Genomic DNA, 26,508 nt, shown 5'->3' with positions numbered 1-26,508 from the left:
GCGCGACACGCGCGCACACAACAGGGCGACGAGACTAGCGTCCCACCAGCTTGATTTCTTGTTTTTTTTTTATTATTTTATAGTTATCTTGTTTGAGAAAAGCACTATAAAAGCCTCGGCCGGAACATTTATGGTTGCCGGCTTCGCATCCCTATCCTACTTGGCCGGCATCCCCCTACCTACTTCCCGGCCTCTACTATTTACCGCCATTTTAGTTAAGCTGGGTACACACCGGCCCAACGAAAGCCAACGAATGAGTCTCGTTGGTGCTGTCTGGACAGCTTTGCGGACGCCAACGATCGTCGACCAACATTGAACTCAGTGTGGACACCGTGGACGGTCACCGACGGCCATCGAACCAACGCTCAGTTGAAGCGAAAGAGCGTAAGTAGGTACCTAGCGTGCAGACTTCTGATTTATCCCTTTCTTATACCTCGTCTATATTTCACGCCGTACACGTCACGTCACTAAAGCTAGAAACACACAAAGGCGGTGCCGGTTGTAATCAAAGAGAATATAACCACAACGTTTTAGTTGTAATAATCGAACTAAGGTGAAGAGGGCACACAGAATACCGCGCCACGCTTATTTCCCGCGCGGTATTAACCTTCTCCGTGTGGTGTCGGGTTAGAATTACACCTCTCCATTTCTTCCGTGATTGTCGTAAGAGGCGACTAAGGATACCTAAGGTTAAGGTATACGTAACGACAGGCTAGCAAACTGTCACTATTGTACCGTCTTTGTCAAACTTTAAGCCTAAAATTGCTAAAAATGGCTTCGAAGCGGTAATGTTTCTTGTGCTCTGTTTTACCCCATCTGGGAATACAGGTGTGATGTTTGTGTGTGTGTGTGTGTGTGTGGTATTAAGCTTTAAAGTATGGAAAGCTCATTACAGTATATAACTTTATATTATATTATCGTCATCATTTTAAACGAATACTGGCTGCGCTTCGGCTTTGGTGCTACTTGGAACATTATCTTTGTGGTCGACAATATGAATGAATAAGTTGATTTTACTTTTCATAACTTTATGCAGCTTACCTGCCGTAAGTACTTACGTGTTTTAAAAAAACAAATATGGTGTACAGTTATCTAATACATTTATTTAAAAATGAATGAACACAGTTTTACATTAAGTTCTGCAGAAATGTCTAGAATTTATATTATTATTTACAACTTCTACTTAACATATTTATCACACAACATTAATATTTTTATAGATCTTTTTTAACTCACCCGGAGCATTGCTATTCAATACACGAACAATTTATATATTTTACATAACTGCTTATTCATACATCTCGCATTTCAATTATTACATAGTTTATGGCCTTGAACATGAAACTACCGTGAGACTCAGTCATAATTAATGATATTCTAACGGATAACTCACGTCTTAAACCGAGTTTAGCTCGACATGTTTCGGGCTATTTCGTAGCCCTTCTTCTCAGGAGCACGCGACTCGGCGGCTGCAACACGCACACTACGGTTTACGTCGTGAGTTATCCGTTACAATATCATTAATTATGAGTTTATAGTCTCATAAAATATCTAGCCGTTCTTTTCAATTGGCACTGGACGAAAGGCCCACATATTATTCGGCTGAAACTGACTTTCTTTATTTTTATGCTCCACTCTTTTACTCTTCGAGACATATGATACGCAGTGGGATACGCATATCTTATTAGATTTACATATGTAGTTTATGTAACTATTATTTTTTTTTAAACAGTGTCAAAAGTCAGAAAGTCGCTTCTATTTTTAGGAGGATTTTTACACGGATGAGTACCTATGACTGGGAGAAGGGAGTGTTCATTGTATCCACTATGATGTGTTCCCATGCGATGCATGGGGCCCCCTGTCCCTACTCCATTACCAAACGAAAACCTATAGCTACTCCACTTTCGCCTGAAAATCAGGCTTACCGAATGCAGCATGTTGTGCCCAGGGCCTCTAATAGGTGAAAGACGGCCCTGTGACCCTTCAGCTTGGACCACCAATCATGCAAACTGCAGAGAACAGTGTCCCTAGATGCTAAAATGACGTTTAGGCTATGATGTTATATTTAGGTACCTATACTAGATTAATAGTTTACTATATTTATAACAGTAGGTTTATATAATATACATGTATTTAGAACGCTACCAATTAAAATTCAATAGTAACATTTCTTTGCACAACTTGCATATTATATTTTGTAAACACGAAGTTGAAAAAACTAATTTGACCAATAAATACCTACCTTATTTTATACATAAATTCAAATTCAAATTTACAATCCAGACCCAACTCAAAATTGTTGCGAATAACAAAAAATTGAACCGACTACAATAAACTATGAAAATAATATTCTACCAGTCTGGAAGTCGGTCGGTGCCTCAGCACGCGCCAGCAGGAGCGATTGAAGCCCAACACATAGTGCGTAGGTGAGGTAGATGACTATAGGTCCACTCCTCCAGGTCGACCATTACCTCTCATATTTCGTTTTCTAGTTTTTTTTTACCGTACAAGGCCAAATCTACTAGACACTGGCAAAATTGTCCTCCAATGGACAGAGCCATATTTAAAAAAAAAAACAACAATTTTATCACAAATACTTAATAGAGGGTTATTTTTCAATATTACTCAAATTCCTGTGCCAATTCCCTGTTGTAATAAATTAAAATTTTACCAAGGGCTCTGATATCTTCACATGGTTACATAATTATGTAGATTTCCTCCTATTTAAACTACGTCAAAATGCAGTTTTTTTAAAACAAAACATTAGAAGTTTTATAAAAATATTTTTTAAGCGTACAAAATGGCAAAATATAATTATATATGAGAGTAAATACGTTTTATTCAGGTAAATATTATGTACAAAATTATTGTGTATGTCACAGATTTGTTAGCGAGCTTGGTCCGAATTGGGACGATATTATTGTTCCACTAAAATGGTTACGTTGTTAAGTTTCTTATATGTACAATGTACAATTATTAACATATCTAACATCGAATATAACGGTTTTAATCATGATATCGCCTTTTGTCTCTAGGTTTTACGTGCAAAATAATTAAGTAGGCTTTGACTAGAATTTCAATAGAATTCAATGAATAGACTATATTTTATTCTTCATAAGCTTTTAACTATATACTTATTCATCAACATTATCATTATGCTATGCACAATATTATAATAATTTATATCATGCACGTAATGAAGTCGTGTTATTAGTTATTAATATTTTCTATATTTATTTAATATACTAAACTAAAAATATGTACATATTTTCAAGAGCGCGCACCATTTGCTCAAAATTTCGGGCACTTGCTTAAATAGTAGTTTAAAGTCTAGTCTAATTTCAATAATTACTTAATCAACATAATATGTTACATTGTTTTTATGTAGGTACCTTTACCATTGTCTAGGTATTCAGTAGTTCATCTTGTGACACCAAAGAAAATTGAATTGTGAATTTAAGTGTACAATGCTCTTTGATTTTGTTACCATCCATAACTGCACTTATCTGAAGTCATATAGTGTAGCGATACTATAAAATAATAAAAAAATAGATGCATTAGATTAACTTTTTAGATTTGCATCTAACGGTGAGAGTGTTTCGGCCCTGCCCCTACTTCACTACTCTCATCCGTTCGTTTCCTTTGCTAGCTACCTTATCATGTCAAAACAGTGTACTTTGCAAACCGTTGCTTTTAGTTAACAGCTTTGCACTGCTTGCATGTCTAGCTGCACCTAGCTTTGCTTTTCGCCCTTTTCTAGCTATTCGACAAAGAGGATCCACGAACAATAAGGGACAGTATTTTTAATTTGATTAATTTAAACCTAAGATTTAAACGTAAAGCCAATGTCGCCAACTGAAACGACTGACAGGAGCACCGCCTCGAATCGCCTCGTGTTCGGATTCCGGTGATATGCAGCATGCTAACCTCTGAAAAATAAAAATAAAAGAATGTTAAAGATTGCCCTTGGTTTGGAGTTTTATTAGAGTTGTATGTATATCATTAGTTACATGTTTGTCCTTTACTTAGGACATCATCATCAATATCATCATATCGGCCGGTCTTGTTCGTATTGTTGTGTTAGGTGGTCGCAGGATACGTAGTATCTCTTGGTAGTCTGTGGTCTCAGGAAACACAAAGGCAATTCTTTCCGTGACTTTAACATACTTAGTCGTAACAAATAAAATATTTTGTATGTTCTAATACCACCTCATTTGATGGTGTTACTTAATTGCTTGTATATGAATTTGGCTGCATAAACCACATTTAAAATGTTCATCGAATTATTGGATTATCAAAACGTGCTTTGTCGTTACATAAAAAATATCCAGAACTAATTATCAAAGTTTAGCTACCTCTCTAAAAGTCCCAGGCGTAGTTAAAAGTTTATAGATAGCGACGAGAGGGATCATCAGAATGGACGAGCAGGCGAGCCCCCAGCCCAGAACTTCGGCCCATCGTGGATACATATAATGCTGGTACTGCAGTGGTTGCTGGTATAGAAGTCCAAAGACCACAACACCCTGAAAATATTGACATTCAAGAAATATGAGGTGCAAAATTAGAAGCTTGTGTCGGAGTTGGCATGAAACTCTGCCTATTATTGGTGCTATATATACCTAGTCTGTAGACATAAATCTTATATATAAAATTCTTGTGCCAGTGTTTGACCAAACTCCCCCGAAACGGCGTGACCGATTTTTATTAAATTTTATTATTTAATTCTACGCGGACTGATTTGCGGGCAATTTTATAAAAATACGTTTGAAATGAATTTCACTTATTAGGCTTTGACCTCGGCTGAATTATTAATATTGTGTTGTCATAGTGTGAGGGTAGGTCATAATAGAGTGATCTCTTTCCACGCAGATGTTATGCATGGGGACCGAAGTCCGAAGGAAGAACGTCGGAAGCTGTATTTATTCGTCTTAGTTGAGAAACTTCGATGACATGAAGCAGGGCAGGCAGTTGGAGATTCAATAGGTACTTGTTGAATAAATAGTGCTAGAGTCGCTACAATAGTTAAGAGCATCATGCACAATTTTATGATATTACTAGAATTTTCAAACGGCTTTGCACATGTAAATCATTAAATACAGTAGTTGAAATTCTGGGATTTTACAAAATTCCTGGGGAATCCCCAAAAATTACATCATGGTTTTTATTGCCTATGTGTTATTCCAGATGTCTAGCTATCTACATACCTACCAAATTTCATTAAAATCCGTTCAGGCGTTATAGCGTGAATGAATAACAAACATACAAACACGCATACAAACTTTCGCATTTATAATATAAGTAGGAAGTAGGATAACTAGGATTTCGTACTTACTATAATAAATATAGGACTGATAAATTTCCAACATATCCTCCAGTACAAGCCAGGTCTGAAGCCCAACATTTCCTCGACATCGTCAGAAAATCTCTTTAGCCCTGTAAACAGCATAAAATGAATATTTCGACTTATGCACTAAAGTAAAAGATGCCCTTGGTTCATCGTCATTGGTAGGCAGTTCTCCATATTTAATTTAAACGTTTAAATTGTCGTTGAATTCCGAAATTCTCCAATGTTCGAAAAAGAACTTTAAATTTTAGCAATGTCTTAGTCGAGCTATTTACATTTACTTATTTCTATGAAAATTAAATCTTATAGTACATTGAAATCGGACCGAAAAAGAAGTGTTGCCTTACATCAAATGAGGTAGTTCTGATTTTTGTATGAGTTGGTAGTGGTGAAATGGGGTATGACAAATCCAAGTTTTCCACCTCGAAAGCCTTCCGGATCATTGTTAAATGCTTGAAAATTCATTAAAATTTAGTAGTTTTTTTCGTTTTAGTCATTTTTTACCACCTAATTTTAAGTAGACTAAATTTTCAATCAAATGAGTCTCATTTGGTTTTGGTAGGTCAAATAGTTTCTATGTTACAGCTATTCAAAAGTTTGCGAAAATTCCAAAAAATGAAATATTACAGTTTTTTTTTAATTTTCGACAATTTTTACCCTTAAAGAGTGGGCCTATGTAAAAAGTGTATGTATAGTTATCATAGAAACTATTTGACCTACCAAAACCAAATTAGTCTCATACAAAAATCAGAACTACCTCATTTGATGCAAGGTAAAAAGCACCAATTCCATGTACTATTAGAGGGTTTGAAACGAGTTAGCGTCTTGTGTGAATCGGCAGGTAGGTGTGAATTTGCATGAAGAGATATGTATATCTCTAAATAAATCATTTCATTTCATTTCATATGTGTCGCAATTGTGGTCGTAGTGTGCAAGCTGCTTACCATAGAACCAGGAGACTGCAACAGCTTCAAATAACGCAGAACATAACAGAGATATGCCTGCAGCGTATGTGTCCAATAGGTGGAACATGTAAATGCCTCCCTGAAATAAAATAAAAAAAACAATATACAGCTGCGGTTCTGCAGAGAAGAACAATTATTTTTATTTGTAAACTGGCCAACATTTGACCCGTATCTCTCCTGATGGTAGGTGAGATTAGTACAGTGCAGATGATCTAAAGACTAGACTACAGATGACCTCAATGGTGCAGTAAATACCTTTCAGTCTGGTCTTGAACTGCACTAAAATGTATTTATCGGGAAAACTAGACGATGGATGGTCTACTTTTATATAGCTTACAAGTACCTCCCTTCAAGTGCCTTCTTTCATATAATCACTGTAATTCATGGTAGCCTTGGTGGTGTGACTTATGGTCTCTGAAGCAGAGGGTCGTGGGTTCCAGCCCGGGCTCGCATTTCTGAGTTTTTCGCAATACATGAGCAAAATTAGATACATTTGAAATTTACCATGACCTTTACGGCGAAGAAAACCATCCATACTGAGTCTGTGTGGTAATTCTACAGCTCATATATATGGCATTCTGTGCTCAAGACGGGAAAAGACGTATAAAAGCTAAGATGATGAATGATGATGACGAGACTCACTGGTGTGATGTTGATGCAAGCGACACAGAAAGAGACGCAGACAACTAGCAATGTGAAGTGCTCTCTACGCAGCCAGTGCGCACCGCTTGCACGCGCCTGATCCAGCAGCCCCGTTATAACGCACTCTAGGCCTCCCATCTGAAACAAATGGATAATGCAAAGTGCAGCAATTTCAGAACTTATACAGATTAACTAATTTTTAAATTTATCATCTTAAGCACCTTGCGCACTAGACGGCCACGACCACGATCAGAGGCCGCAACGACCAGGCCGCAACGACCAGATTAACCGAAGCAACCATATGAACGTGGCGCATTTGGCCGCAACGACCAACTAGCCGCTTCTTTTCGTCTGGCCATTGGGACGCCAAGATATGAAGTTCGAATTTTGCACTTCGTAGTATAGACTACGTACCTTGCCGTCCCGCTGACGCTTATATTATTAAATTCGAAAGCGAAAGAGACGGTACAATACGAACTTTGTTCGTGGTTGTTGTGACCACAAGTCGTGGTCGTGACCGTTTAGAGAGCGAGGTGCCTTAAACATTTTTTTAAGAAGTACGGTACGTGTTTCTCCGGCGTTAAATCCATATTCTGTAACGTGCTCAGAATGAGCCTAAATATCCGTAATATGAATAGAAGTAATACCTTGTATAAATATTATGTGGCTAAGAAGATTTGCACCTAATCTTAGGTAATTTACTTTTCTGTCAAGATAATGCATACTCCGCGCCAACTTTACTTCCTACCTTATGCATTATGATGTAATGGGTATCATTGTACAGCTCACCCCAGAATCCAAACCAAGCATGATGAGCATGAAAAAGAATAGCATCGCCCAGATACTGGCTCCTGGAAGAGTAGCCACGGCTTCGGGGTATACTTGGAAAACGAGACCTGGTCCTGGAATAAAAAAAAAACAGAATTGTTCAAAAGACAATGATCGTGAAACTGCAAGCGTTCATTCGCTTCGGTTCCGACAACGGAATCCATATCAAGGATCAGATGAGAAAAGGAGAGATAAATCTACGTGACAGTGCTTGGAGAAATTATAAGCTAGGTACTTAATTAATGTTTAAAATATTTATTCTTAAAAACCGTCGCTTAGCTTCTATACTGAACGTTACCTTCAGTGGCCACAGAGGATATAGGAACGCCTTGTTTGTGAGACATGAATCCGAGATACGTGAAGATGACGAATCCAGAGAAGAATGACGTGAAACAATTCACTAGTGTCGTCACCAAGCAGTCTCTGCAAAAGATAAAAGTAATATTATTTAAAGTAACATGTAGTCTATAACAATTATAAACTTTCGTTTAAGTTTATAAAAAGTAAAGATTAATAAAGATTTGTTATTAAGAGACTCAAATCTATCGATCAGATACGATGCGTTGTGTTTATTGCATTCTTCTAACTAACCACAAACTACGAGTATAGTGTAAACTTAAGTACTACTTAATTGAAAGCTGGTATTAACCAGTTGCGGCAACAACACTATTCATCTTTCCTGCCAGAGTGAGTGGTAGGGGACTCTCCAAGATCAGAGGCTGTACTGTCTAACGCACTGACTCTTTTATAGGCAGAAAGAAGTTGTGAAAACGATTGTAATTTCAAGTGTGTTAGACGAAAAGGCCTGAAGTTTACCTACTCTGGTTCTCAATCTTTGCCTTATTTTACATGATGATGCAGCATGCAAGAAATACTACTTTGTCAGTGTCAATATCACCTGTGTATCCTTCAGCCTGGTCAACTCCGGTTGCAGATAGTAAGCAATGCCTCTCGTAGCGCCAGGCAGCAGCAAACCTCTTGCGAGGAGGATGGACAACACGACGTACGGCATGGTGGCAGTCATCCAGACTACCTTACCTGGGCGGCGGATAATGCGAATGAGACAAAACTAACAGTAACGTGTAATTTTAGGGATTTATTTACCACACCGCTGCTCAAAATACGGAGATGGTGCGGAATCGCAGTGATTCACACACCAGGGCAGTCGCAAAGAAGAGGGTGGAATCTTTTCATAATCAATTTCCCTATGGTTTCTTTTGATGTCAACATGATATTAGAGTTTCACACTGGTAACGTGATTCTGTTTCCTCGTCTGTAAGTACTAACTAATTAACGAATAGAATCGGCATGTCAGCAAGTCGGTCAAAATGTTGATTGAATTGATAAGATTAAATTACCAGAACTCTTTACTCCTTTGAAGAGCGAGAGGTAGAGCGTGAAGTACACCAGAGCGAGGCAGAGGGCTAGTTGCCATTTCGGGAAGCCCAAGTCGTTCAGCCCTTCGGAATATTGCATCTCAAGGACAGCTCGGCTGTAATTAATAAAACAAAATCGCATTTTAAGGGTAGTAAAAATACATTACTGTTACCACAAATGTGATGTAAAACATTGTATATTTCACGGGCCGCACAGGAATTAAAAAGCTCGACTGAGAAAGCCGTCATCTTCGATTTCGGGCTTTTAAGTCTCGTTCGTAATTCCATACTTGCTGTTGGACATAGACCTCCCCCATAGACCTCCAGTTGCTTCGGTTGGAAGCGGCCGGCATCCACCGCGAATCTGCGGCTTAAACCAGGTCATTGGTCCATCTTCCATCTCGTTGTTGGATGTCCTACGCAGCGCTTGCCGGTCCGCGGTCTCTATTCGAGAACTTTACACGACACGTATCTCCTCATTTTTGATTCGATCCCGTAGAGCAATCCCGAGCATAGCTCATCCTATACAAAACCTAAATATAACGATGCACTTTTGACTCAAGAACTTACTGGAAGAATTCAGATGCTGGTGTGAAGTGCGACAGCGGCCCCTGGTACGGTACTTCGGTCTTGTTGGTCGCGTTGTGCCGCGCGGCGTCCCAGCACTGCTCGGTGTTCCAGGCGTTGTCGCAGTGCAGCCAAGGCAGCTCGGAGCGGGCAGATGACACCAGGAAATAAAAGGCCCAGCCTGATGGAGTTATCAATGAAGTTATAGGTAGCTCAGAATCTACTCTCGTTGAAGTTTTTTTTATATACTTACAACATGTTTTTTACGCAGTACATCTTTTAAACGGTTTAAAAGTTAGGCCACTAGTATCTTAGAGAAATTAACTTCATTTGACCCGTAGATTGTCCCCGTCAAGTTGACGGAAATCAAAAATAACACGGTGTATAAGTGGAGGAAAAACGAGCATGCGGGTTACCTGATGGGAAGCAATCACCGCCGCCCATGGACACCCGCAACACGAGAGGTATCGCAGGTGCGTTGCCGGCCCTTTGAGTTTCAAGAAGTTTGCTGCTTGTTAATGATTTCGGATCCAGAGTGATTCGGGAGATGTCAACAGGACCCTCAGTAATTGATAATGGATCTTTCACCATTATATTTAAGTAAAACTCCTATACTTTTAATTGCACTGGCCAGCGTGCACTTTGTAAATAATTTAATAGTTTTTGTTTAGGACATTTAAAAAAAATGTTGATCTCGCTAATATCCGGTAGGGTACGGGTAGGGTCGTCCGGCTCACGTCTCCTAAATAAATTTGTATTAAAATGGCTACCTTTGGTTACTTAACAGTAGTATGATGTAAATTCTAGAGACAGGTAAATCTGGATTTGAAGATTCAAAATAGCCGGATCATCAAGCAGATATCCGAATCCTTAATCGGCTCCTTTCAAATATTATCGACTCCGAGGAGTTACAAACTCCGACCAATCTATTGGATCGAGCGGCCCTCAATCGGCGAATCAGCACTAACTTACTTCGCTTTTATTCAATCACAGCATCGTATTGGATCAGATTGGTATGTTCGGTCCGGCACTGAGCTGGTACGCCGATAATAAATCCGAAGTGTCTCACAGATGTAGGCACTTGTCCCACCGCCGACGATGAGCGAGAAGCGAGTAGAGCGAGTAACTAGAAACGAGTGGGCGAGCAGCGAGAAGCGAGTGTAGTTTTTTCGCTCGGCTGTAAGCGAGTGTTCGCGTGCGACGGGCGATTACTCGCTCCACTCGACTCGCTCGTGCGGGGCGGCCGCCAAGCTGACATCGCTGAGCGAGTATCTATAGCTCAGCGAGTTTTATAGCTCTTGTCGCTGCGACAAAAGATTTAAGAGCGAGTTCTCGCCGACAGTGCGAACAGCCAGCGATCAACTATTAATATATGTGTCTCTTTTACTCACACAGGATCTTATATCTTTTGTTCGTTTCTTGAGCGAGAAAATAGTCGATAGCCAATCGTTTCCTCGCTGGCGGTGAGACAAGTGCCTAAAAAGAGTCATTATGACGAATCGGTATTTCAGTACCTACCTCGGTACCGAACCGAGTCGTACGTAGTCGGATCGGACGGAACTGAATGACTTAGTCTTCGCTTAGCATTTAGTCCGAAAGAACCGGATACCATAAAGGAGTAGGAGTCGATAAGCCGTGTGGTTTCGATATCGGAGTTGGACTTAGTGAATGTTTAGTTAATTCCCAATCGGTTGACAGAAATTCTAATAGTCGAAGTACGCCTCGTAAGACGCCCAGTAATAAGCCCAGTCGAAACGATGAATTATTGTTGGGTTTGCAGGTTGTAGGACTTTGTGCAAGGTCCGCCCGGATTGCTACCACCATCATGCTTGCTAATCCTGCCGTGAAGCAGCAGTGCTTGCACTGTTGTGTTTCGGCGTGGAGAGCAAGACAGCCGGAGAAATTACTGGCACCCATCCCATCTTAGGCCTCTAGGTCGGCAACGCATCTTCAATACCCCTGGTGTTGCAGATGTTTATGGGCGGTGGTGATCTCTTACCATCAGGAGACCCACTTGCTCGTTTGCCTTCTGGTCCAATAAAAAAAAAACACGAAAAACCGAGTGGGACATGGTGGGAAAAACCGAGTGGGAGTGGATACATTAAATAAGTACGGGCATCAAAATTTTACACGAGTTAAGAGTAAGCTGTTGTAGTTAAAATTGAATGTAACCAGTCCATTAGTTCTTGCAGTATTAAAATTAAATTTTCGCACGTACCACTGGCTTGTATAACCACAAGCTTAATTTGTCGCCATTTGCCGTGTAATCCATTTAAAACCACATTTCCCGTAATTCCCATTTCACGGGGAGTAGTTGGCTGCTATATTCATTTGGAAGTATTCCAGCACGACCCTAGGGACCCTGTTTGAGCGGGCAACCCTGACTAAATGACGTGTCGTTTAAAATATTACCAACGTCGTTACTATTAGCTGTTACACAGCATATGACCGTGAGTTTTATACTGTTACATTGGTAAAATATTATCAACGTTATTATGTGTATCGTGACGTTGACCGCATGGGTCTCACGGTTGATTGTTTGTTTGGATTTAAGATGTCTCGATAACATTTTTGAAACTCTAATCGATATCAATGTTTTACAGCTAAACTCTTTTCCATAATTTATTGAATCAGGCGTCCATAATGAACTAAAACAATTAGGTACTTTGCTCACCCGCGACCTAAAAAGGTCGCAAGGTTGAAACGTCGAAGCTCGCGGGTGAGCAAAGTAATTGTTTTAGTTCATTGATAAGGACTTCCACAAAGTAACGCCGATGCAATAAATTAGCAAAACTCTAACACGCAGAGTCGTAGATACTTACAGCGCCGTCGTTTTCTATTACAAATTTAAATTATGTAGAGACTAGCTTAAGCCCGCGACTTCGTCTGCGCGGATCTAGGTTATCGCGCGTGGCGCCCTCTACCGGAATAAAGGTATCCTATGTTGATCCTTGGGGTTCAAACTACCTATATACCAAATTTCATCAAAATCGGTTCAGTGGTTTCGACGTGAAAGCGTAACAGACAGACAGACAGACAGACAGACAGACAGACAGAGTTACTTTCGCATTATAATATTATTATAATATTATAATATTATAATATTATAATATTATATATAATATATATATTATATATATATATAGTAGGGATTCGCGCTGTCATCGTTCATCCACCATTACCTCTCATATTTCGTTTTTTAGAATTTTTTTACCGTACAACGGCAAAAACTACTAGACACTGGCAAAATTGTCCTCCGATGGACAGAGCCATATTTTTTTAAAGAAACAACAACAAATTATGTAGAATTTTATAGCGTTCTTACCGATAATCACATTGTAGTAGAACGAAACGTAGAATGCTACCATGACAGCACAAAATCCAACACCTGAAACATACGTTTAACTTGATACAACTTGAAGTAGAGTTTTTAAAATACTTGCAATGCATTTCTGCGATTTGCGAAAGCGACGTTCCCTAATGGAAAACTAAGTAGCATTGGTTGCATGCAATAAACAAACATTATAAACATAACTTTTAAATATTTACTTTAAATATCTATATGCAATAGATATTTATTTATTCGGAACACTCTATGAAAGTGTGAACAAAGGTTACTTCTAAATTCCATTAATAACTAGTAAAAAGTATTCTATTTATATTAATTACCTTCGGAAAACTCTTACTGTTTTTTAAGTAGGTTACGAATTTTCGAAATTATAATGTTAATTTCTTAAAGAGTATTGTGAGTCTTAATTATGACTCGAAAAACCTTTATACTTACACAGAATTGGTACATTTTATCTCTACCTTAGAGATATCCTGCCAGATTATTATTATACTCGAATGTTATCATGTACGGTGTCAACTTATATATTTAATTTTATTATACCTTTAAATAGAGGGCATATCTTCCAGATAGTGATGGGGCCTTGCCTGTTGTACTGGCCCAGTATCAGTTCCATATAAAATAGGGGTACCGCCCCAAATATTAACATCAATGTGTAGGGTATTAAGAAGGCTCCTGAAAAAAAAAACAGTAAACGAATGCTGGATACCATATTGTCCAATAAAACCACAACGATTACGCGATTAAAAACTGCGTGGATATGCTTTCACCGAATGCGGAGTGATTAAGCTTGTTACACAGGGGGGCTACTACGAAATTACCGTACCGTCCCTCTCACTCGCGTATTAAATAAAATAAGCGTAAACGGGACAGCAAGATACGAAGTTCGAATTTTGCAGCTCAGTCCGTTGCATTTCCACTAATTAAGGCGCTGATACACTAGTAAAACGCGACGGCACGCCACGTCGTCTGACGCATGTTTCTATCTGCAACCTGACCGTAATAAATATACCGGGTGGGCCCTTTAAAAGTAGAAAATAATTTAAATATAAATCGTACTCGTCAAACTGATCGACATTTAGTTCAGCAACTTTTATTTTTTAGCACGTGGCACGGAATGCCGAGGACCTGGGTTCGATTCCCAGCGCTGGTCTTATTTTTCTGGTTTTTCTATGCATCTATATTTCAGTTTGTATTTTCTATATTGGTTTTACGGGATGACCGTAAAAGTAACAAAAAAATTGGAATTGAAATAAAAAATACAAAAAAGATTCCAATAAAACAATCTTAACTTTTTTTATTTTATTTCTAAGTATACACTGTAAAGTTTATTCGAAGAAGCAATGTAAAGCAACATTTTTGATGTTTGTAGCGTGACAGGCGACTGAAGGATCCTTGAGCCGGGGGAAAGTATTTTACCGGACGCGTGATGTCCGCCATTGCGTTCAACGTGTTATTTTTAAAAGCCGCTTGACTTATTTCAGTTCAGTTTAACGGTACGATCTATGTTTTTATTATTTGCTCCTGTTAAAGGGCCCACCCGGAACTGGGCCTGGGACTGATTGACGTGTCCAAATAATTAAAAAATAGACACCCGCCGAATGGCGTAGTGTCGCAAGCGTGGCGTGATGTCACGATTTAATAGTATGTCCACATCTTTACCCTTTTTTGGTCAAAGGCGAGCATTATACCGTTGTCTTACGGAACTGACTGTTACTGACCACCACCGTTCCTGTAGCAGAGATAAGGAAAGCGCCATACGTTGGCCAAGTCCACCGCAAAACCAATGATGGAGAGGAGGAAGTCTGCCCCCGTGCCCCACGTCTCTCGCCCGTCGTCGGCTTCTGCATAAACCAAAAGGGCCTTATCACACTAGCGATTTGCGGGCGAGTTGAAAGCGAGGGCGAGCGCGTAACGATTCCGCCGCGAGCGTGCACGATATCGCCGCGAACGCGCAACGATGTCTCTGCGAGTGCGCAACGAGTTAGCTGTGTATAGCCAAGCCACAGAATAACTAATAGTATAGCGCCGAAGACACCCTATTATTATTGTACGAGAGTCTACAATATGGCGTTTTGGGCGCTATCATCGCTGCGCCCGCGGCGATATCGTTGCCTAAACGTTTAAAGACAATACAACCTCAGCTCCTTTGGTCAACAAAGAGACCCTGTTCGTAAAACACGTACGAAAAACTATAAAATTAATCCATGTTGATGAAAAGACGCAAAGGTCCTACAATTACAGTTTATAAAGTAGCTTCACAAACTCGACTACCACCGTCTTGTAATCTCAACCAAAAAGTATTCCACGTAAAAACACAAAATTAAACACAAAATATAACACCCAAATACAAAAAAACACTTGAATAGAGTAACTGAAACTAGATTTTAATATGAATACCATCGTACAAACATTTACAAATCCCCACAAACAACTTATTTTCACATTACAAAGAAAAGAAAATAATTACCTGGCTTAATACTAGTAGATCTAATCTTTTTCGATGCGTCATTGTAATATGTTTCCTCTTCTATTTGAATCTTGGGCTCCTCTGTGGACAAATTAAGTAAAAAAGCATATATGAAAAAATCTTAGCCTTAGCTTACCTGTACCATTTTATTTTAATAGGTACCAAAAGAATAGGAGGAAATATTGAATCAAATTCAGCGTCTTTTTACGCACGGACGGGCAAGTCCGAAAATTCAACAGCTACTTATCCTTAGGGAAGTAATATGCCCTATATACTTAACATCACTAATTCGTGCTAAAAACTATATAAAACTTACTCTTATAGCAAGACAGCGTCACAACTGAGCCTTTTGTCGATATATTGTGATCTGCGGAAGATATGAAAATAATTATGGTAATTCTTGCCTTAGCAAAATGTTTAAATGAAATGTAACAAATATCCAAGGTATGTTCCCACTTAACTGACAACAGTTTAGAAATGATTAAAAGCGATATGCGATGCATGTGTTTAAATTTTACAAATAGTTAATAAGCAGAGTGAATCATGGCGCGATAGATGTATAACTTTTTATGTAGACTCTCTCGACTAAATATTAAAGCTCTTTCATTATAAATATTAACGTCGTACGTCGTCAACTACTAGCAAAGGAAATTTAAAGCATCTAGCAAAATATCTTCAACATTTTAAATATGATGCGGACCTATAACGTCAGGATTCCTAATTGTGAACCTTGTGCAGTAAGTATGTATAACTCTTTATTGGACACACATACAGATACGAAATTGACACAATTGGTCACAGGATAAAAGTTGTGTAAAATTGAACTTATTCCTGAAAAAAATGTCTTCTATTAATTCCATTATACTTATTTGAATAAGCTTTAAAAGTAAAACGAATTGAAATAAAAAAAACAAGTCGCATACGACCTTGATTTGAACTCTACATCTTCAGTTTACAAGTTCAACACTAAACCGCTCGCTGCACCACCATGCCAATGACAGGGTTATTGAAATAAAATTATCAATCTTATTGCACGTGAAATTAACTAATGTACGCTAAAAAAACATGCAATTTCTCAGAGATAAACCCAAGCTATCAACTGTTCGCCCCCGAAAGCCGCCACATAATTCTTTCCGAGATCCCTAAAATAAATAAATAGTTATCTATGCAAGAGTTACTCGTTTAAAGATATAGTAAAACGTCATGCACCCTGGCACACATAGGCTCGCTAGCCGATGTCCAACACCTCAGATGCCTCGCGTTCCGCCTCCTTAATAGAGATACCAGCGTGAATCCGCAATATCGGATAATAGAATGCCAGTAGGGAAAAATTTCGCAATAATTCCGCACCTCTATTGGAATTCAAAAACGGATCGCTAATGGTGCGCGGGATTCCGATCCGACGCGAAGGCATTCGGAATTGAACTCTATGAATGCATTGATGGGGTTTCCGCTTTAATTTCTGATCAGATTAAATTTAAAGATGGCGGATGCGGTGCCGCGGCGTCTCTTAATCTAGATTAAAACAGACCTTGAGACTCGTACAAACTGTGGTTTGCGGAAGGTAAGTATTTAAGTTGCAGATTGAGTTACAGCTTAAGGCCGTAAGTCAAAGAATAGGTACCTAACTAACGCGCAAAATTGAGATCATGCTTTTTCAACGCTATTTTAGTAAGTAAATAAAACTAAACCTGCTACGGACAAAATTTTGTGATGGTTGCGCTGCGCGTAAAAATGAATTCTAATGAAATCTCATGTATCAAAGTTATTCAGCTTATGCCGTGATATATGCAGCAGTCCGCATAAGGAAATATATTAGCGACCGCTTCGTGCGGGCCAATGGACTCTTCAACGGTTAATGTCATCGACATAGCTTTGCAGAATGAGCTAGTACAATAAATATCATACAAATATTCTTTATTGAGCACCACAAATCAGTATAATATGTAAATTAATGAATTAAAGAGAAAACAACAACAATCTTCAACAATACCCCTGGTGTTGCAGATGTTTATGGGCGGTGGTGATCTCTTACCATCAGGAGACCCACTTGCTCGTTTGGCATCCAGTCGAATAAAAAATAACACATATTAAGAAAAAATAACCATATAAAACTTAACTATAAACTAAGTACTTACCTATTTAAATTAACATACAAAGACATTAATGTAGATAAATAATATGTATTCATATATTATGTAGGTTTATAGTCAACGAAACTGAATCACGTACCAGGATGGAATCTTGTCATAATCATTTTCACTATGATTTCTTTAACAAATGTATAGGATGTCAACATGGCATTATTAGTAACACAAAGGTTTCACCCTGTTATGTGATTCAGTTTCCTTGACTGTACCTATGGGTTTTTATACGGGCATGTATCTAATTTGATCTCTCTGGTTGATAACTATATTTAAAAGTAAACTACTTTTTGAACTTTATTTATTATCTATCTCCAATATAATTGTTTATTTTACAAACTTATGAATGTAGTAATTGATTAAAGTTTTCACGGCCGGGTTAAGTGCGGGACTCGTTGCATCCGATAAACAAGCCTGCCTTGGACAAGTCCTTCGAAGTTTTCCTACTCCTTGAGCTACTGGTGTTAAAATTATCGCAATTGAAATTCTACATTAATGTGTTTTTTTTAAATTGTAACTTTTTTGTTCGTGCCTTTTATATTTATGGCGTTAAAAAGGTTTTAACGAGTATTGAAAATTAAACTTACGTTGTTTTTTTCCGTCTTTCTTATTGTTACAAATCGGTTAAATATAAAGCGACAAAGGTTTAACAAACGTGAGTGGAGTTCGCACGAGGGTATCTTCCTACCTATATTTTCTATTGTACCTTTTAACCTGTATTAAATTATTGATTTTAATTAAACTTGCGTTTTCTTGCTGTCAATACACACACTTTTGAAGCCTACTTTAAACATACGATGCGCCATTTATGAGACAAAAAACGTTGGCCACAATTAAAAAGTACTGAAAAATATTTGCAAAGCTGTTCAAATAAATAAAAAAAGATTAAAATACTTTATATTTCAGACTAGCGCTCCGCCCCGGCTCCACACAGATACAATGTTCCTCTTTATAATATTAGTATAGATATACATACGTATGTAGAAAACATGCATATCGGGTTAATTACAGTAAAAACTCAAACGAACTTAAACTGTCGAAATATTCTGGAATAATTTAAAGATACTAAGTCGATGCAATAATGTGTCATTTGGACGTCCAATATTAGATTTGCTGTACCTAAGGAAATTGTTCTGGCAGCCACCTGAGCTATATAGGTACTTATACTCTTTGCACATGAGGCAGGGCAGTGATGTCTAAGGTCCACGGAAGTGGTCGCAACTGGCGGAAGTTGCCGGGCGGTATGTTTGACCTATTAGCAAAATGTGTTGACAGATAAACTATTCGGTGACATAGAGCTGAGGCCGTATTGCCTATTTCTGACGGTCGCGATCGCAATCACATGACAGTTTTTGTATGTGAAAACTGTCATTTGATTGCGATTGTGAGTGACAGAAACGTTAGAATACGGCCTAAAGTAGGCAACCCCAGTCCGTGGCACTATAGCTTACGGCCTGTGGCTGTTTTATAAAAAAAAGTCTTAAACGTTAAACGAATAACCACAACGGATAAACATACTTAAATAGATAGATATACATAATTGAATACATATTAAATACCTAAGACACGAGAACACACATTCGTGTTTTTTATATAAATACTCGTATCTGCGACCGGGGTCGAATCCGGGACCTCAAGCTTCATAGTCAGGTTCTCTAACCACTGGGCTATCTAGTTAAAATGTACGTTGAACTTCTTCTACTAATCATAATCAAGCCAATGGACGGTTTGATTGGAAATTCTAATTGGCCCAAAAGTCTATTGACATAATGATGGGGCTCCAAACTGTCCCCAGGGCCTCGAAGACAAGAGTTTAGCGAAAATCTTAAATCCCCCTCTGGACCGAATCGTACGCTTCAATGGATTTCTCGTTTGATTGCAATGGGGAAGCTAATCGTTTAAACACTGGAGAGGTTTTTTTTACTAGCGACCCGCCCCGGCTTCTCACGGGTGCAGTTTTGAAGAAACAGGTCTGTAATCAACGGTGCCTTAAATTTATTCAGCTTTCTTTCCCTAAAATACGGCGCTTGTACAAAGATAAAAAAATATCTAACTGATTGTGAAAATTTCACTGAAATCCGTTGCTTAGTTTAATAAAATCTAAGCGTACAGACGGCGGGAAGCAGTTTTATACTATGTAGAGATAAAGAAATATATCTAACACCGAAAAATAACAACATATAGTAAAACTAGCTTTTGCCCGCGGCTTCGCCCGCGTGTAATTCGATTATCGCGCGCTGTTACCTCGGGAACTGTGCATTTTTCCGGGATAAAAAGTAGCCAATGTCAATCTTTGACCCATAAAATCTCTATGCCAAAATCACGTCGACCCGTTGCTCCGTTTCGACGTGAAAGATGGACAAACATACAAACACACACACTTTCGCATTATAATATTAGTATAGAAGTATGGATTTATCACGGCGTGTTTTGTCAGTAGACTGGAAAACTAATGATATTTTTAACACTGAGGCTAAATAAGTTATCCAAGCAGAAAATTGAAGCGAAAGTAAATCCATTTTAGAGCACTTTCTTTAATTAAATCATGAAATGTTTAGATTTCAGGAAATGAATAAAATAAAACTGATAGCATGGGCTAAAAAAAAATTATCAAAATAAGCTAAAAATATAGACGTAGGCTTTCGAATAGTTTAATTTACCGTAATTAATTTGTTTGAAAAGGGAAATATTAAGCGACAGCTTTTCTAGATTCCAGAGCGAGTGTCAAGGTCCCGCCGTTGCAAGCTTCATAATATTGCCTCTTCACTTCAGGTCTTGTTCCATGATTAAAATTTTTTCAGTTGCATTAAATTGAAGCAATATAAAATATGCTACTAGAGGCAAGTTATTATGTTGATATTGGTGTTTATAGAAGGAAAAAAACTGTTTGAACACAAATCGAATTGAACAAAATGAAAATAGATAAGATAGATTACTTTAGTTAGAGCGGGTATGATATTGTAAAGCAAAGAAGTTTTAGAGCCGGCTGAGGCAATGTTGTTATACTTGATGTTCTATACGGACGCTTGCAAATTGAAACTGCAGTGTAATTAGTGAAGTTCTATTTGACTTTGAAATACAAACGTTCCATTCATGTGTGAGATTGTGTTTCATTCATAAAACTAAAATTTAATGTGTTAGTAATTAAAAATTCGTAGCTCATCTACACTGTTCGTAGCAGTGTCTACGATTTACGTAGCAGTAGAACAACGGGTGTCAGAGGGTCCATAGAGTAAGACCAGAGTATACCAAAAGGTTTTTAGACAGCAATAACTTTGAGTTTATTACAACAGTGTACGGTCTATTCTTTGGTCCACTCTGTAGGCTAATGGCTGGACAGATTTCAATATATAAGACCTCATTAGCGGCAAAAACGGCAAAACAATTACGTTTGCTGTATGGGAGCCCCCCTTAAATATTTTATTTTATTCTATTTTTAGTATTTGTTGTTATAGCGGCCACAGTAATACATAATCTGTGAATATTTAAAGTGTCCAACTATTACGACTCAAGAGGCGGACGACGGCCGGACGGACAGACAGACAGACAGATAGCGGAGTCTCAGTACTAGGGTTCCGTTGGCACCCTTTGGGTACGGAACCCTAAAAATGGCGTGTCTGCGGGGCACTGACCTCGCGCCCTTGGCGTACTGCCGGCGCTGCAGTAGCCGTCGTCCCGCGCGCTGCGGCCGCCCGGCGTGCCGCTCGCGCGGCTCAGCAGCGCGGGGCTGGCGCGCTGTTCCTCGTACGACGGAGCCGCGTGCGTCACTATGCCAACGCCGCTGAGCGTTGCCTGCAGAAAACAAGAGTTATACAATGCTTCTAAATACCGTAAATTCATCTCAAACACATAACTACTCGCGATTAGTGTGGTATGGAACACAGAACAGAAAAAACTAGAGAGAAGATAGAGACGCAATATTTTTCAGCCGTGTTGAATGTCAACCCTTTCACATAGGTATCTATTGGTTGTTTGAACTTGAAATTTTAGTTATATGTACTCGCATATTAGTTTCGCTATAGGTAGAGTCATTCACGATGACGCGTGCCGTGGTTCTTATTACAATGTCATTAATGTCTAACTTTTACAAAATCACGCGTCTTCGTGTATGGCACTAGGTATAATCACATCGACGTGGCAGCACATAGCTGTACAATAGACTCTGAACCTATATACCGTTTTTCTAAAGTTCTAATTATAATGCCGGCCCAAAAGTTATTACTTTTTCAAATAAAAGCTATAACCAATAAGCGCCAAGCTTTCAAAGTCTTTCAAAATCTAAGCGCTTGTGAGCATTTGCGGCATCACGGTTTCGGTACAAGTTTTGCGGGTTTTTGACAGTTCCATAGTTTTTTCTGTTCCATGGTAAGAACGGCTTAGCGGCTTAAGGAATTAATATGCATTTTCTAAATGTTACCATAGTAGGGATCTTAGCGTTGTTAGCGTTGTGGTAATCTCGGTTGCAGGGCGGCCTCGCCGGCAGCGCGCTGGTCAGCTCTGGGCGGGGACCGTCGCCGTCACCTTCGTAGTCCTAATCAACCAAGTTGGAATTAGTAACCTCGGATCTGTTGAGTATGAAGGTGCCTTTACACCATAGATGTGCTATGCCGAGTACTGCCTTTTCCCAACGTAACCTTTGGCAACCTGTTTCATTTCGCAACTTTTCATTTCGCAAACTCTAAAACTGTAAATATTTCAGGGCCATCGTGTAGAACCCTTTAGGTTAGGTTAGGTTAGTTTTATAAGTCCTGAAATATTTACAGTTTCAGAAATATTAAACAGTTGGGAAATGAAAAGTTGCGAAATGAAACAGGTTGCCAAACGTTATTCGTCGAAACATTAGTAAACCGTGCTATGCAGCTTTGCTGCGAGGATGTGAAAGAGACGCTATGAAACTAAGTGACCATTTCGCACGCAGCCGTTTTTTTTACAATAAATTATCTAATTTCAAAAAGTGTGGCATCTATCTCGACTCTACATCTATATCTCGACTTTATCCCTATAAATATAGTGTCTTGCCAAATTGGGATCTTACACTTCCCTTGTATTCACAACATGCGGCATCAAAAGTGCCTGGTATATATTTTATCCCTAAGCAGTTTTGAATATTTCAATATCTTAGGCATATTACTACTCAGTAAAAACATCAAATTTAAGGTAAACGTACTAGTGCTCATCACTGTCCCAATAGTTGTCATCTTTAATCTTATGTCATTAGAAATAGAGATGGCAGCAGGGTGTCGTCTATTGGGATAAAGAGTATCCCAATACTTTTTTGATGTATGTAGTATATGAAATTAATGTTCGAAATAAGTTATATAAAGTAGTTGAAAAATATATCTAAAGAACCTGCGCCCGATGTGGGGAGGAGCCGCGGCGAGACCCACTGCTGGACGACCTGTTGCTGGTGTCTGTAACAAAAACAATCAATATAGTAATTATTACGACTCTACAATTTAGCTGCGACCAAGCTGTGGTAGTACTTGATCTGAACAACATGTCTTTTAGGAATTTACGTGCGAAATTATACCTACTAGGTATTAGCTTTTTGGGGTAATTTTTTACATTTATTTCAGGGAGCTCAGTAACGGCTCTAAAGATTTTGATGAAATTTGCTATGTGGGGATTTTTGCGGGCGAGCAGTCGATCTAGCTCTGGGTTTCGCAACCCTTAATTCGGCCAGCCTCCCCGAACCAAAAGTAATATTTTCAGGCCCCCCCTCGTAGTTACGTTCGGAGCAGTTAATTTATCTACGCTACCTACTACCGACCTATGTAGACTTTTTTTTACGAAAATGCAAACCTCCCCCCTGACTTTTCTCTACGCTTCCTAGGGGAACGTGCCCCCCGGTTGGGAAGTCCTGATTTAGCTCGAATTTATATTTGTGAAAACCCGAACAAAATTCAGTCGCCCACGTTGAGTATTCATAACATACGAAAGACGAGAAGGAGATGGTGGGAAGAACTGAGCTCTTTTCAGCTCGATTGATAGGTGCATGCCCAAGATAGAGAAAAAAGGCGTAGGAAAGGGAGGCCTTTGCTCAGCAGTAGGACATATTTATTATGCACAGGCTACATATAAAAACAAGATTAAAATATCAACTGTATATGGCAACAACTTTCATCAAAGACGCTAAGCGACCTGCGTCGACACAGCAATTCCATTTAGGTTCAGAATTTGCCGGTCGTCACAAGATTAAATGTAGGTAATCGTGTTAAAAAATTAAGAGCATTATCGCATAATAGAAGCAGTGGGAAATGAAAATTTGGAATGATACTTTTGCGAAACACAAATGCGAACTGAATAGGGTAGATGATACCATAAAACAACTATTCCAAGACGCGGATCTAGTAAAAAAAAAACAGATTAATCAGGTTATTCAATTAATTGTGATATTAGATTTTTGGTTGCTGTAAAACCAATAAACAGTCAGTTTAGTTGGCAATTAAGTGACGTCATTGCTAGCTTTTGTCATAGAAAATCTATGTATATTACATTGCGAGGTCGTAAAGTGAGTGACAGACGTACGAGCAAGTACGCGTACTTATAGCTCGACGACCTTTTTCGGCTGTGTATCACCGTAATTACGCATACTTTAAAACTGTCAGCGATCCAACCGGTTTGAAATCTTGCTCGTGGCTTGCAAACTTAAAAACCGCGTAAGTATACTTAATGCAACATTTTCATTTTGATTTTTGATTTTTCTTGTACCTAAGTCTGAACTGGACTTTACAGTTCACCCACAGCAACGCGCGAATTAACATATTTACAGCGAAGTATTGACGAAACATAAATAATATTTATGAGGTTATATTAAACAAAATTCACGACGTTGTGTGGGTACTGACATTTGATGAAACACGTATTTGTTTAGGCCTCTGAACCAGAGGGCCTGCGTGTATATTTTTATTTGATTTAGACGGGAGGTCGAGAGGCGTCAGTTCGAGAGGATCGCTCTTCGAATTACACGTAATTACGATTTCAAAGCTTATAGCAGGTGTGGAGCAAATAATATTGTACTTTATTTCCAACAGCTCTATTCGATGTTTCGTGAATTGCTAAACATTTAAGCTAAACAGGATTTAAGTAGTTGTTTTACTTGTATCTAGAGAACTGAATAAAATAACTTCACATTCGTTGAGAGTGCCAAAATGTATCCGAACTATGAAATACATTTTTTTTTATTCGACTGGATGGCAAACGAGCAAGTGGGTCTCCTGATGGTAAGAAATCACCACCGCCCATAAACATCTGCAACACCAGGGGTATTGCAGACGCGTTGCCAACCTAGAGGCCTAAGATGGGATACCTCAAGTGCCAGTAATTTCACCGGCTGTCTTACTCTCCACGCCGAAACACAACAGTGCAAGCACTGCTGCTTCACGGCAGGATTAGCAAGCAAGATGGTGGTAGCAATCCGGGCGGACCTTGCACAAGGTCCTACCACCTGCAAAAGATCTTGAAAGATCTTGAAAGACTAACAGAAAAAAAAGGAAAAATAGAAGAAAGTATACCTAAAGAAATTGAGGTGTGGTAGGTAGTTTTAAATCATTTATTGCCCATTAAGTAAATGTTTTGTAGAGAAAGGAAGCGAGTGTAATCCATCGCTTTAAATCCCGGATAAAATGAAACTTAGGTACTTATTGAAATTTCGCAAATTTTAATTTCGCCCTAGGTATCTACAACATCTTCCACTAACTCAATTTTGGTAAATTACGTATATTTTATTTTCAAATAGCGAAAATCAAAACATGTGTGTAGTCGAGGTCAATCACTTCACTTTACTTTACTTCATGTCACTTTGGTATCTTATCAGTGCATGCCTGTCGAAAACTTGATATAAAAGTTTGAATCAAACATGAAGTAACAGCGACAAGGTAATAAAGTGTAAACATGTATTTTACCTCGCCAGTGCCCCCCATAATTAAACAACGAAACTATTTAAAATTGTGTTAACTTCTCTAATAAAAAACATAATAAATACCGCTAATAATTGTACATGTAGGTATTTTTAGTCCATTTGTGTTCGAAATACAAATTGTTACAATTTCACCGTTAATTAAACCTTAAATTAAACGGAGTATATGTATGCTCCGGCGTGCATAGAGTAGACAGCAGGGCAGGCAGCGCTAGCTGGTGGCGCGCTGCTTCGACGCAAACTGCCTACCCTGGAATTGACCCAAGCTTGCCTATGGTACTATGCTTACCTCGGGTGGGTCGAAGGTCCCCCGCGCCCACGCTGTTGCCCAGCACTGGCATGCCCGCCATGCCGCCTGCTACACTCCTCCCGCCGTCATGTTACACCTGCCAACAATACCACCATCAGTACCCGTTGCGCATACATTAGAGTAGGTACCTACTCTATGTTATATTGTTGATCCTATTGCTTGCTACCTAGCATTGCCGTGACCGTATGATTCTTGAAAAAAAAATGGGTCGTAGCTGTGTGCGACCTTAAATTTTATGTGGTATGCGATCTTGCATGAATTTGTATTTTATGACGAACGAACATCGGAACATACTTCACCCCAGAATCAAGTGCACAGTAAAGAAAAATTGATACATGAACTACATTTTATGTGATTTGAGAAATAAATTATTTCAGTTTATATAATTTATTAAATCAAGCGTCACTTTGCGGAGGTCAATCAATGAACTAAAATAATTTCTTTGCTCACCCGCGACTTTATGATAGCTAAGTTTAGGTATGCAAGTACTGTGAAGGCGTGTTTAATTAATGCGGTTGAGCAAAGAAATGATTTTAAGTAAGTAGTTAATTTATTTCAGTTTATTCAAATTCACAACATAAGGCACTTGTCCCAC

General features: G+C 38.8%; 1 protein-coding gene across 1 annotated transcript in view; it reads right to left on the bottom strand.

Moving 5' to 3' along the window:
• Positions 1 to 1,081: 1,081 nt before the first annotated feature.
• The window catches only part of LOC141441483 (sodium-dependent dopamine transporter-like), a 43,487-nt gene continuing 18,060 nt past the window's right edge, over positions 1,082 to 26,508 (bottom strand). The window contains 19 exon segments of the mRNA XM_074106242.1: positions 1,082 to 3,929; positions 4,356 to 4,523; positions 5,333 to 5,433; positions 6,289 to 6,388; positions 6,952 to 7,089; positions 7,741 to 7,853; positions 8,078 to 8,260; positions 8,629 to 8,817; positions 9,138 to 9,271; positions 9,726 to 9,903; positions 13,048 to 13,110; positions 13,615 to 13,746; positions 14,793 to 14,915; positions 15,542 to 15,622; positions 15,858 to 15,908; positions 21,318 to 21,477; positions 22,103 to 22,216; positions 23,035 to 23,096; positions 25,893 to 25,989. Coding sequence (XP_073962343.1) covers positions 3,831 to 3,929; positions 4,356 to 4,523; positions 5,333 to 5,433; positions 6,289 to 6,388; positions 6,952 to 7,089; positions 7,741 to 7,853; positions 8,078 to 8,260; positions 8,629 to 8,817; positions 9,138 to 9,271; positions 9,726 to 9,903; positions 13,048 to 13,110; positions 13,615 to 13,746; positions 14,793 to 14,915; positions 15,542 to 15,622; positions 15,858 to 15,908; positions 21,318 to 21,477; positions 22,103 to 22,216; positions 23,035 to 23,096; positions 25,893 to 25,953 — 2,250 coding nt within the window. The 5' untranslated portion in view covers positions 25,954 to 25,989 and the 3' untranslated portion in view covers positions 1,082 to 3,830.

Source organism: Choristoneura fumiferana, chromosome 24 (assembly GCF_025370935.1).
Source record: "Choristoneura fumiferana chromosome 24, NRCan_CFum_1, whole genome shotgun sequence".
Classification (NCBI taxonomy): domain Eukaryota; kingdom Metazoa; phylum Arthropoda; class Insecta; order Lepidoptera; family Tortricidae; genus Choristoneura; species Choristoneura fumiferana.
The sequence above is the reverse complement of the archived record's forward strand: the minus strand, read 5'-3'. Positions and strand labels throughout refer to the sequence as shown.